A 14,112-nucleotide genomic window follows, 5' to 3' on the forward strand; every position below is an offset into this window, starting at 1 on the left:
CTGAACAAACACAAAACAAAACTATAGCAAACATATTTCATGTTTTACTTTCAAAAACATAATTTTCTTCGTTTTCAGATCTGAGTATGGGCACCTTCATGGAACAGCCAATGGATAGATGTTCCCATCTGTGTCAGGGAATGGGCACGTGTTGTGACCCTCGGGCCACGTGCGGATGTGGAACTCACGTGGGACAGTTCCTTTGTGTCTGTCAGAATGGTCACTACGGAACAGGTCTACCCGGGGAGTGCTTCCGTAAGTATGACAACTACAAGGTACTTCATCCACGTGGAAAGTTTCAGTAAAGGAACTGTTGAAGGTTCATGTAAATGGTAAATCAAGTGATATTTATCCAGATTAAAAATCACTATTCTGTTTCAATTAAACAGATGTAACTTGAATAATTGTTAATATGTGTCATGGCTATCCATGGGTGTTGATTTTGACATTTAATTTGTTAAGCTACCTGTTAATTTCGGCAAAACAGACATAAAAACATGTTTCAGGAGAACAAATAAAGCTCATGTGGATTAGTCATATTGCACGAAATAACCCTTCCGTTATGGTCACAAGTGTCTGTGGCAGGTAGTGCGAGCGTTTGTTTGACAAGGTTCTACTTTATCAAAGCATAAACGTTGATTCTCTATTGACCTTGAAATGCAAATGGCGGCTGAAAATTATATTGCACAAATATGAAAATATAGGGAGGCATTTCAATAATTAAAAATGCCCATATTATATACTATAACACATCCGGGCACAGTAAGAGGAATGTTTTCAGAAATCTGAATATTTTACGTCAAACTCTGCTGTTGAACTCCTAAAGACGGGCTTTTTGCTATGATCAGAGTTTTTTTATAGTGTCTGATAAGACCGTTTTTTGAAAATTGAAATGCCTTCCTATATGCCAGAAATGTGTTATATAATTAATTGACGCCTGCAGAATAGCGATTTCTAATCTGGATCAATATCGCTTGATTTACTATTTATATGAACCGTATGTCAATCGACGTTTGAGTACACGCCTAAACATGTAATGAACAATAAAGTCATTATGGATTTGAAAATCTCCCTCCAAGAATGAATTTGAGAGTGAAAGCCTTGTATGTTGCATGAATTCGGAATTAAAACAAATTCTAGGAAAGTCAGCTGAAAGATAGTTTCTATTTATCTTCATCAATATTCTTGACCGTAGATAGGCAAATACAACTTAATCTTTAGACATTAATTCAAGGGAACTTTAGGTACGTACGAGTTTTGTTTGTTTTTTGTTTTTGTTTCCTTCACAACAACCCTTCAGAGCGTATATAACGTGACCTAGTAATTATTAAATCCGGACATACCAACATATACACGTATAGATGTCCCAATTTGTCTTATGGCTGCTAGTAATTCAACATATTGTGTGAGTGGTACTGTCTTCTTCAGCTTGTCCACCTGGAACCTATAAGGAAAGTAGAGGACCTGGTGACGTCACTTCATGTACCACCTGTCCAGATATCAACCATACAACAGAGCCTGGTGCTACGTCATCATCACAGTGTTTCTGCAAAAAAGGATTTAGGAACTTCAATGACACCGGATGTTCGGGTATGTCATGTTATGTAAAGGAAATGTTTAATTTGTTTAGATCTGTAGACAGTTGCCGAATTCGTCTAGCATTATTGTAAAAATATTATGTCATTGCCATTTAACCAGATGACTTACTCATGCTAATTTTAGTGGAACTTACTTTTGTTCAATGTTTTGGCCTGTCCAAAAATCACTTGGGAACGATGAAGTTGGTCACATAAACTCAAACGCTGATCTTCTCAAAGATGCTACATGATTGATCTAGTCATACTGTAATGAACTGTCCCTGACATACTCAAGGGTTATGTTCACTTTCGCTCTCAGCACCCCTGGAATACATCATCCGAAAATCGAAGGCATACTCGGTAGCCTTATTTTCTTATTCTCAAGATGGCGGTAACCGAGACTTCGATTTGGTTATGACATGGTACTACCCTATATAATTACCCAAGGGAGATAAGTTCTCTTCGGATACTGCCTGATAAAAATACCCAAGGGAGATAAGTTCCCTTCGGGTACTGCCTGATAAAAATACCCAAGGGAGATAAGTCCCCTTCGGGTACTGCCTGATAAAAATACCCAAGGGAGATAAGTCCCCTTCGGGTACTGCCTGATAAATAATATTCAAGGGAGATAAGTCCCCTTCGGGTACTGCCTGATAAAAATACCCAAGGGAGATAAGTCCCCTTCGGGTACTGCCTGATAAATAATATTCAAGGGAGATAAGTCCCCTTCGGGTACTGCCTGATAAAAGTACCCAAGGGAGATAAGTTCCCTTTCGGTATTTCCTGATAAAAATACCCAAGGGAGATAAGTCCCCTTCGGGTACTGCCTGATAAAAGTACCCAAGGGAGATAGTCCCCTTCGGGTATTGCCTGATAAAAAGTCATCTTCTGTTTCTTCCCAAGAGGTTCAATAATGTAACTCTATATTCTAGTGGTACAGAGAGCGAAAGTAAACGTAACCCTCGAAATATCCAGGATGTTTTACCCCCCGTAAATAGAGCAATACTTGATCTGAGTAGCTTGACCACTGTTCTACGAGTATTTCTTGTGTATTGTGTTATTAGCGTTGACATGTCCGGAGATGACCCCGCCCAAGCATGGTTACTTCGTCAACGACAAGTGTAACAATGTTTTCAATGCTGCATGTGGAATGAAGTGTAAACCCGGGTACGAGTTGCGTGGAAGTAGCCTGCGAATCTGTCAGGAGGGAGGAGCCTGGTCGGGAACACCCACCAAATGCATAAGTAATTTTGTCAATACAACGTTTGTAATCAGTATTTTCCCCCACTGTTGAGGGAAAAATCGGTAATGTTGTTGTCAATTTTCCTACCCAAATTAAATGACCTAATATGTTTCTTCTATAGAATCACCGAAATAAGGTTACTAAAGGTTACTAGAGGTTACTGAAGGTTACTGAAGGTTACTTAATATTACTGAAGGTTACTGAAGGTTACTAAATGTTACTGAAGGTTACTAAATGTTACTGAAGGTTACTAGATGTTACTGAAGGTTACTAGAGGTTACTGAAGGTTACTAAATGTTACTGAAGATTACTGAAGGTTACTAGAGGTTACTGAAGGTAACTAAAAATTACCGAAGACGAAAGTTGCCTTTTGATGTTTATATGATACTGATATGCTGAACTATTCCTCCCCTCCAGTGAAGACCTGTCCTGCGCTACCTAGGCCGAAGAACGGCAATATGATCTGCAGTAACGACGATTTCACGTTCTCAACAGTGTGTCGGTTCACATGTGACACTGGATATAAGTTGGTGGGCTCACGTAAACGTCAGTGCCTGGCAAACGCACTTTGGACCGGCATCCCTACTAGATGTCGAGGTAGGCAAAGGAACAATGATATATTAAAACAGAGCTTAGGAGTCTAATTTAAGACTTTTGTTCTTGAAATAATCAACTTTTTAATCGCCATATTTGATATTCGATTGTCTGAACGGACTGTCGTACAATGATATCTTACAGAAAATTAGAATAACGTTAAGCAGAACAAAGAAGATATATTGAAGAAGGAAGTTTAAAGTTTCAGGGAAATCAATGGATGGGAAATGGTGACGATTTCAAATAACTGGAGAAAGAGATAGAATACAATATCGATTATCAGACATGTATCAAGTGTTAGTATAGACAATTGCCCCCTCCTCTTTATCCAATGTCTGCATAATTATATTATGTTTCTGACATCTTCCAGAAATAACATGTCAGCCACTCCCGTCTGTAAGAGACGGAAATGTGTTTCCTGCCATGTGTAATTTGGGCGAAGTCTCCTTCGGAACAACATGTCAGATATCATGCTATGCAGGATATACATTGGTAGGGCCGAACCGGAAACAATGCACTCCTGACGGCATGTGGGCCCCGGCCATGGACGGAGAAATGAGTAGATGTGAAGGTATCACTCATCAAATCCAAGTTACATTTATGTATCTAAGTATGATTTTCAATCAAACTGTCGCACTGGGTCCCAATATGATCAAATATGTCAGCTGTTCTATGTAAATAATGCATGGCTCATCAATTACAACATCTCGTGTACCTGTGGCGTCGTTCAGATATAACCTTGACATTTATAATCCTATATTCTCTAGTTTTACTGGCCCTTCTCTGTTGCTATAGATACGGAGCCACCCCTTCTGCACTGTCCTTTTAATATTGAGGTGGTGGCAGATGACAGTGAGGACAGTGCTGAAGTAGACTGGATCGTGCCTTTAGCCTTAGACAACTCTGGTTATCGGCCCTCCATCACGGTGGTGCCTGCCGTCCAGCCCCCGAAACGATTCCCTATAGGACTGACCGCGGTTAAATACATTGCAGAGGATCACAAAGGCAACCTTGCAAAGTGTCATTTCAGTGTTATAATACGAGGTAAATGTATTATACAGGATACCTTAACATGCGTACCGTATGTCATACCCAAACGCAGCTAAAGTTTTGATCATGTAGGCGGAAACATCAATCTCTTTATTTACCGCTCCTCTATCATACACTGCAATATAACTTGAATTGCAGTGATTGTAGAGGAATGGAAAGTACAAGTCTAATTTTAATTAGATTGGCGGAAACACTGATAACTAACTAATCACAGATAATACGCCGAGTCATGCTTAGTGGATAAAATTCAAATTCATAGCACTGCACAAATACGAAAGGGTAATTTCCCCCGGAAACATAAGGACTATTAACCAATGAAAAGTGTCAATATATAGCTGATGAGATAGGTCTGTGACATATGATTAATTTATTGTTTAATATATATCATTCTTAGCTATAATATAAGTACAATTTACCAAGGAATGTCTGATTGAACTATTGACTTTTGTAGACGTCACTCCACCAACAATCGACCAATGTTACTCACCTCTCCCGTTTGTTTCTGCGGAACGATATGCAAATGTTTCGTGGGATGAACCACAGTTCAGTGACAACTCGGGTGAGAGGGTCAGAGTTGAAAGGTCACACGAACCAGGTTTGTTTCCTCAGGGAACAACAACCGTTCGGTACACTGCCTTTGACGAGAGTGGAAACAACAGTACTTGCAACGTGAATATTTCTATCATTCGTAGGTATCTTTTGTCATACCTTTTAATGTATTGTTTATTTATCGTTCATTAATTACAAAGAAAATCGAAATGTATACAGTATAGCAAGCGAAGTAAACGTTTATTTTCTTGGCAATGTCGATCCAGTTTCTAATCAAAGTATTAATTATCCTGCATATTATGTAAATCTGGAAACACTGAATCGACATTGTTCTAAACACAGCTTTACCTTTTTTACTGTCCCGCCATGAAATAACTAGCTAATCTTGAAACTGGTGATGCAACCCTCACCAAACTGTGTTTCGGGGTGTTATGTCTCACCGGGGGTGTTTGTCTTACAGAGATTTTCTGGTCTTAAAAACAGCAGTGAAGTATTATTCAAAATCTAAAACAAAACCCGTTTGCATGGGAACCATTGGAAATCACAAGGATAATAAGACCACGTGTTTCGGCGGGTAACCGTCTTCCGGTTAATTAACACAACCAGCAAATCTAGGTCAAACTTTGTTACATTATCAAAGTGAAAATTACGATGACGATTATAACATAGCCACTTAGTATATCAAAAAGCATCAAACACATCTGACTTAATACATCGCACAAGATGGTAGAATATTTCCAATGCTATTATGATGTCTTACAGAAAACTTTCCCATCATCTTCATCAATCTGCATCTCTCGAAACTTTGTATTAGTAATTTTTCTGTCAGCAGCCGACATCTGACACGGAAATCGAGATGGTAGAAACAATGTCTTGAGTATCAGAGTACATGTAGACACTGCACCTTTACTTTCATGAAATGGAAAGCTAACAATTGGGAAGTTAAAATCATGACGCTTATCATACGAAAATGGCTTATGCTAAAGACTCTGCAGTGGCCCTGCTTTCAGGTTTTACATGGTAAATCCGATCGATATGGTCACGGCCACTAAAGTTTCTTTTTATAATTAACAGATAACATATCGTAAATATATCAATAGCAGAAATAAAATTTCAGTGTCTCTGTAACCTGTTCTGACAATCTCTTCAATAGAACCAGCCTCGCATGAAAGCAAATACAAATGTCGTCGACCAGAAAATTCAATAATTCCTAATTGTTTTAATAAATACCAAATATAATGTAGCCTGTCTCCTTACATGAAGCCCACCCCTGCCAGTACCCTGACGCCCCGCTGAGTGGAACTAGGGAATGTAGAGAAGAAGAGGATGGTGTGTACTGTCACGTGACATGTAACGAGGGGTACGCCTTCGCCATAGCCCCAGCCGACCAGTACTTCTGTGCCTATGACAATGTATGGCGACCACAGGACAAATTGCCAATCCCGGACTGTTCCGGTTAGTTATTGATTTACATATATGTCTATTACATCCATGTCTTATATATATTTCTATATATGTAAGGGATTTAGCACAAAAACGTATAACTAACTATAAATGCAATGTTTCTTTTGGAAAGATTTGCTCTGTGTTGATGATCACATTTTAATTGTCTATACTCATAATAATGTATCAATGTTTAAAAGGTTTTGATAGAGTACACACATACTACAATGGCGTTGTTTAGACGTCACAAAAGGAAATCAAAGCAACAGTTCTCGCTTCTTGTCGGCACAAACTTAAATCTTGATAATGCAATATGTCCAATGACACTTCTTGGTGTGCTTTTTTTACAGCGAAATCGGCGTCAGAAGCCCTGACGCAACCAGCCTCCATTACGTACCTGGCTAGTGTGCCTTGTACCGAACACACCATCCTGAACGAAATACAACTATCGTTCGAGCGCAAGGTGACACAAAAGGTAACATCGACTCAACTTGCTGTTCAGAACACTTATTTAAGGTCATGAGACTTTGGAAATGACATTATTCTTAAAGATAAAATGAAAACATAACAACATCAACACTTATCATGTTTAAAGGATTTGAGGTGAATCTAGATTATTCATTACCAAGGATGATGATTTTGTATAAATGAAATGTTTATAATAATGGTTTTTGCCATCTACCTTGTTTCCTATTCATCAAGTGTACGTGTTATTGTCTAGGTGAACACCCTGTGTACGGACAGTTTCCGGTGTACTGTGGAAAACTTCGAGACAACCTGTGAACAATCAGAAGGTACGATTGAAAAAGACTCTTACACCATTGTAATGTTTAATTCAGCATCTGGCATATATTTAATTAGTACATATATATATTTACCCTGGTGTGTAATTTTCTCTATATGAAGCTAACTAAACCTAATTAATGTAATATTTATGTTTACGCGTGATGATTAGGCGCAAGAATACCAGAGACAAATATAAACATAACTACTTCCCGAACTTTTAGATGCATCATTTAAAAATGTAGAAGAATACCTATATTTAAAAAAACCAAACAAATAATAAACAATTCTGGCTGAAATAGAAATAAATAAAAACGACTTTATTCCAAAGATATGCCAAATTGGAATTGTAGTCTTCAGTCTATATTGAAACCATGAATCCAGCTGCGACCAGGTCCTTCGGGATTTTCTACGTCAGTGGGGCTTAACCGGGGCATAATACTGAATTAAATTCAGAAGAGTTGAAGAATATTGAAAGGGCATGCGACGGTCCGAGACTCCAACGTCTGGTCTTTATTGTTACCTCTCGCTTCAGAGTGTAGATGCGCGAAGTAATTCTTATAATTCTGATGAAAAGTGGCGCCGATTCTGAATATACAAACCCTTTTCCCCTGTACTTACAACTGGCTCCTTATCGCCGTTGGTACCGCGTATATAAAATGAAATTGAAATGAATTTATTATATCTTTTCCTTTTATTACAAAAATCATATTTTATCTTAAAGGCGTGTTAGTTATTGTAAGCAGGTGATATTGGGTGAATGTGGCGGCCTATATCTTTATGACACCATACATAATATTATGGTTCTCTTAGCACGAAGTCATTTCATCATTGTACATTTTTATCATTATTATTAATTCTTGCTTCATTTTAAAATATCAAAGTCCCAAAAAGGTGGAAGTAATCAAATCAAAGTTAATTCTGGGTAAGCACGCGTTTAGGATTCACTGACGACTCCTAGGAGGACCAAACAACTATATTTCAACATTGGTTCAGGCCCGTTTTGATTTCCCTGATTCCTTCTGGTTAGGGCTATAAGATTCACTGACGAATTCTAGGAGGACGTAACAACTGCTTGGTGCAGTTTTGTTTTCAAGGTTTAGAATATTCACGTACATTGTAGTTATCGAAATTCTTATTCAAATGTGCCTTTCACTTTGAGTATAATGTGCAGTCATTGTTAAAACCATCTATAGTTTTCCAAAAAATGTTATTTGAAAAACATTTAATAAGACATTTTCAGATGCCTGAGATCGGATGTGACGAAGGAAACGCGAATCCTAATATGTGTATATAGTTTGGCATCTTGTGTAGCTGTTGTTGTCGTTCATGATGCCTTTCGTTAGTTCAGTGTTTACATATATGTTTGTGTAGACGTTTAAATACCATTGCTTTTTGGTTTTTTTATCTTATCGGCAGACTTCAATACAATCAGGGTCGTGCTTGGGCGGGACAAGAGAAGCTTGTTCCACACATTTGATCCTTACTCTCATTACGAACGCACATTTTCGAAGCGAAGTTCCCCTGGGATTACTACCAGCAGTACCATCACTTTCGAATTTGATATCAAAGGTATTTTGATATTTTTTCATTTTATTCATTTATATATCAATTCATTAATTTATGAACAGGTGTGGTTTGATATCTGTCAATAACGTTCTATTTCTTTGTCAACAGGTGTAGTTTGACACCTTTGACAATAACATTCTATTTCTTTGTCAAAAGGTTTGTTTGACACCTTTGACAACGACGTTCTATTTTTTTTTTTTATAACAGGCGTGGTTTCAAAAACTGGAAATGTAACAGTAGATATCAGTAAACAGAAAGTACTTACAGACGGCCTGTCCAAAGTTTTGAACAAGCTTGAAGAGAAAGCAACTCGGGGAGAGCTGGACCTTAATCTGAGCGGTAAACGAATGCAGTTCGCCAACATGACGTATGACTCCAAAGGGCCGCAGCCTAACTGTAAACCTGGTAGTGTTGCTGTCAAAGGCTTGTGTGGTAAGGAGGAGACGAGCGGATTTTTGTTGAACAACATTCACATGTTTTCAATATTGGCACCCCTAAATATGTATCGTCTATAACGGAATTCCTATCCGTCAATGATTGTTTACTCTTATATATAAATAACACATAAGGTCATATACAGACGGTCTCCATTAACGATTGGGCCGCTGATGGACGCTCACGAGACCATTATATTGAAATAATAACCTCGGACACACTACCGTGACACCAGGTTACGTTATAATTTACACTCTCTCAAAATAATTTCCCATTGTAGATGCGAAGCAAGACAAATTTTACTTATACATCCCAATAATTAGCGAGATTATTATTGAGTCTATATACACAATGAATAAGGTTTATATTGCGTTGTCATTATAGTTTGTTTTCATTTGATATCATGTGATTAAAAACATTAAATCAGAATATTGTAACTGCAATACTTTGTCTATTACTTTAAACACGTTATGAGGAATAGGAACCGGAGGTATGGCATGTTCCGTCGATTTTCTAATTTTTACATTTTTATGGAGTTGTATCCTTGGCTCTAAGCTCTCTATATTAAATATACCCCGTAAATCAAAATTAACCTTTTCAATAACAGTGATTCGTTCATATTCCGGAAGTGTTCTACAGTATTTACTTTAAATGGTTTCAGTTCCTTGCCCGTCTGGGACGTTCTTCAATGTTGTATCTAAGGAATGTGATGCCTGTCAAACGGGAAGCTTTCAGCCAGATGAAGGACAGATCACGTGCATGGTGTGTCCTGCAAACACGTCTACTCACGGAAACTACTCAAAGTCGGAACACGAGTGCAAAGGTATCATCGTCTCCCTCAACACCTTACCTCCATTTGCGCCTTCTTAGTTGATCGAGTTCAAATGTTTGCCTTTAATGTTGGTGATTATGTTTCATTTCCTTTTATTTTCTAAAGTAATCTAATTTCATGTCATTTCTTAATCATACATTGTTATGTAGAAATGTCTTCAAATTAGCATCTGAACTGTGATACATCTAAAAATATGAATTTTGATATTGAATTATCTCCCTTCAATGCAATTTTAGATGTGGTTATAAAGACATAGTTTTTGCCTGCATGCATTATCAACTTAACGTGATTTAACTTAACTTAACTTAACTTAACTTAATATGACGAAGCGTCCGAATGTAATATTTTGGTATATACTCGTATGTGAAGGACATTACTGACATCAATTAGTAATATGACATAGTTTTTGCCTGCATGCATTATCAACTTAACGTGATTTAACTTAACTTAACTTAATATGACGAAGCGTCGGAATGTAATATTTTGGTATATACTCGTATGTGAAGGACATTACTGACATCAATTAGTAATATGACATAGTTTTTGCCTGCATGCATTATCAACTTAACGTGATTTAACTTAACTTAACTTAACTTAATATGACGAAGCGTCCGAATGTAATATTTTGGTATATACTCGTATGTGAAGGACATTACTGACATCAATTAGTAATATGGCATAGTTTTTGCCTGCATGCATTATCAACTTAACGTGATTTAACTTAACTTAACTTAACTTAATATGACGAAGCGTCCGAATGTAATATTTTGGTATATACTCGTATGTGAAGGACATTACTGACATCAATTAGTAATATGGCATAGTTTTTGCCTGCATGCATTATCAACTTAACGTGATTTAACTTAACTTAACTTAACTTAATATGACGAAGCGTCCGAATGTAATATTTTGGTATATACTCGTATGTGAAGGACATTACTGACATCAATTAGTAATATGGCATAGTTTTTGCCTGCATGCATTATCAACTTAACGTGATTTAACTTAACTTAACTTAACTTAATATGACGAAGCGTCCGAATGTAATATTTTGGTATATACTCGTATGTGAAGGACATTACTGACATCAATTAGTAATATGGCATAGTTTTTGCCTGCATGCATTATCAACTTAACGTGATTTAACTTAACTTAACTTAACTTAATATGACGAAGCGTCCGAATGTAATATTTTGGTATATACTCGTATGTGAAGGACATTACTGACATCAATTAGTAATATGGCATAGTTTTTGCCTGCATGCATTATCAACTTAACGTGATTTAACTTAACTTAACTTAACTTAATATGACGAAGCGTCCGAATGTAATATTTTGGTATATACTCGTATGTGAAGGACATTACTGACATCAATTAGTAATATGGCATAGTTTTTGCCTGCATGCATTATCAACTTAACGTGATTTAACTTAACTTAACTGAACTTAATATGACGAAGCGTCCGAATGTAATATTTTGGTATATACTCGTATGTGAAGGACATTACTGACATCAATTAGTAATATGGCATATTTTTTGCCTGCATGCATTATCAACTTAACGTGATTTAACTTAACTTAACTTAACTTAATATGACGAAGCGTCCGAATGTAATATTTTGGTATATACTCGTATGTGAAGGACATTACTGACATCAATTAGTAATATGGCATAGTTTTTGCCTGCATGCATTATCAACTTAACGTGATTTAACTTAACTTAACTTAACTTAATATGACGAAGCGTCCAAATGTAATATTTTGGTATATACTCGTATGTGAAGGACATAACTGACATCAATTAGTAATATGGCTTGAAACACCAAAAAAAAAAGAATCTGTTGAGATCTTACTGAAGGGACGTACATACATTTATGAAGGTATCTGCTTACTTGTAGTGACGTTAAGACATGGATTTATATTACAATATACATGTTTCATGTGAGTGTTAAATGCTAACCATTTCATATAGCGCTTTGTCTGCCCGGAACCTTCTCCATTGATGGCCTCGAGCGGTGCGCCACCTGCTCTGTGGGAACCTACCAGACTCTGTACGGCAGAACATCATGTGACCCCTGTCCGACCAATCAGACAACCATAAGGCGTGGCTCCAGGCAAGTCGCTCAATGTAAAGGTACGGCATGGAAATTATGTCAATTGTTATTCAATCCTTATTTTTTATTATCTGCTTTCTTATTCAGTTGGTTTCAACTGTTCCCTAGCAATCTTCGGTATTTAAGTAGGAATATATGATATACTTAAATCTACTCCTTTAAGCAGAGAAGTTTTCCAACTGATTTGTTTATTCTGTAGACGAATGTACCATGGTGTCTCTTTCAGATCGATGTGGACCCGGCCATGTATCTAAGAATGGCCTTGAACCCTGCTATACTTGTCCAAGAGACACCTACCAACCAGAAGTGTCCATGACCTCGTGTTTCCGATGTCCAGGAGAAGGCACCACGGTTATGCGTGCCTCAACTAAGTTATCAGACTGCCAGGGTAAGTGTAAAATACAAGCTCGTATACACAAAGTATTTGTTCCGGAATAAAAATGACTAAGACTTTACAAAGAGAGTATGTTTATGACTATCTTTAATTTTTACAGGCGGGTGGGACCCACAGATGCAGGCCGACGATCCCCCAGGAGAAACGTTGGCACAGACAGTCCCGGCCAACGATTGCTTCAAAGACGAGTGTCAAAACGGAGCCTCGTGTATATTTAGAGATTTCGGATTCCACTGTGACTGTCTTCCAGGTTTTGAAGGTATGAGGCAGATAATATAAAAGTATGATCATATACAAGTATGGGTTAAATTTGTTACTGCGTACGGTAACGTACATAGTGCATATGTACATACTGTGAGAGAGTTATTCATAAACATTTCAGTTTTAGGGTACATACTGTGAGAAGGCTATACATACAGTTTTCGGTTTATAGGTACATACTGTGAGAAGGTTATACTTACAGTTTTCGGTTTATAGGTACATACTGTGAGAGGGTTATAATACAGTTTTCGGTTTATGGGTACATACTGTGAGAGAGTTATTCATAAACATTTCAGTTTTAGGGTACATACTGTGAGAGAGTTATTCATACAGTTTTTGGTTTATAGGTACATACTGTGAGAGAGTTATTCATACAGTTTTCGGTTTATAGGTACATACTGTGAGAGAGTTATTAATACAGTTTTCGGTTTATAGGTACATACTGTGAGAAGGTTATAATAAAGTTTTCGGTTTATGGGTACATACTGTGAGAGGGTTATAATACAGTTTTCGGTTTATGGGTACATACTGTGAGAGGGTTATACTTTGTTTTCGGTTTATAGGTACATACTGTGAGACGGTTACGGATGAGTGTGAAGGAAACCCTTGTCTCAACGGTGGTGTGTGCGTGGACCTGACAGCCGATTTCTCCTGTCAGTGTGAACCTGGATATACAGGTATTTATACGCGGACTTAACGTAAACGCATTACGTGATATATTAGATTAATTAGGCATTTTGTGGTGGACATTATTGCAATATTCATATCCACAACAATTTTGGGAAAATAAGTCGCCTCACCCGATTAAAGCCAGTTATGGATGGAATCACTCGACACTAATATCATATTTATTACATTTTTACCAGTGAAATATCGATAGTAATTACAATGTATTTCATTTAATTTTTGTTCATATCACGTCGCTTTAAATAATTTTGCTTTGTTTGCTCACAAATAACAACACATTATAAAATTCATATGAGATCTTTCATTAAAATAATTCGTAAAATCTAAATGTATTGTGTATATATATACATGAAGGGAAAAAGTGCGAGGTGGATATTGACGACTGTGTTGCGTCACCTTGCCAGAACAACGGCACGTGCGTGGATGAGGTCAACGCCTATGTATGCTCGTGTGCCACTGGTTACCAAGGTAAGTCTGCTTGTGTGCTACTGGTTACTAATGTGATACTGCTTGTGTACCACTGGTTACAATGGTAAGTCTTCTTGTGTACCATTAGTTACCAAGGTAGTGCTGCTCGTGTG

General features: G+C 37.3%; 1 protein-coding gene across 1 annotated transcript in view; it reads left to right on the top strand.

Moving 5' to 3' along the window:
* Nucleotides 1–14,112, top strand: part of LOC117324993 (sushi, von Willebrand factor type A, EGF and pentraxin domain-containing protein 1-like) — a 60,203-nt gene that overhangs the window by 15,606 nt on the left and 30,485 nt on the right. The window contains exons 3-20 of the mRNA XM_033880858.1: nt 79–255; nt 1,429–1,590; nt 2,642–2,821; nt 3,238–3,417; nt 3,785–3,985; nt 4,210–4,458; nt 4,916–5,152; nt 6,277–6,468; nt 6,807–6,931; nt 7,178–7,250; nt 8,659–8,811; nt 9,016–9,240; nt 9,905–10,066; nt 12,048–12,209; nt 12,416–12,577; nt 12,684–12,842; nt 13,408–13,521; nt 13,886–13,999. Coding sequence (XP_033736749.1) covers nt 79–255; nt 1,429–1,590; nt 2,642–2,821; nt 3,238–3,417; nt 3,785–3,985; nt 4,210–4,458; nt 4,916–5,152; nt 6,277–6,468; nt 6,807–6,931; nt 7,178–7,250; nt 8,659–8,811; nt 9,016–9,240; nt 9,905–10,066; nt 12,048–12,209; nt 12,416–12,577; nt 12,684–12,842; nt 13,408–13,521; nt 13,886–13,999 — 3,027 coding nt within the window. The remainder of the gene's footprint in view (nt 1–78; nt 256–1,428; nt 1,591–2,641; nt 2,822–3,237; nt 3,418–3,784; nt 3,986–4,209; nt 4,459–4,915; nt 5,153–6,276; nt 6,469–6,806; nt 6,932–7,177; nt 7,251–8,658; nt 8,812–9,015; nt 9,241–9,904; nt 10,067–12,047; nt 12,210–12,415; nt 12,578–12,683; nt 12,843–13,407; nt 13,522–13,885; nt 14,000–14,112) is intronic.

The sequence above is a fragment of the Pecten maximus genome, chromosome 4 (genome assembly GCF_902652985.1).
Source record: "Pecten maximus chromosome 4, xPecMax1.1, whole genome shotgun sequence".
Classification (NCBI taxonomy): domain Eukaryota; kingdom Metazoa; phylum Mollusca; class Bivalvia; order Pectinida; family Pectinidae; genus Pecten; species Pecten maximus.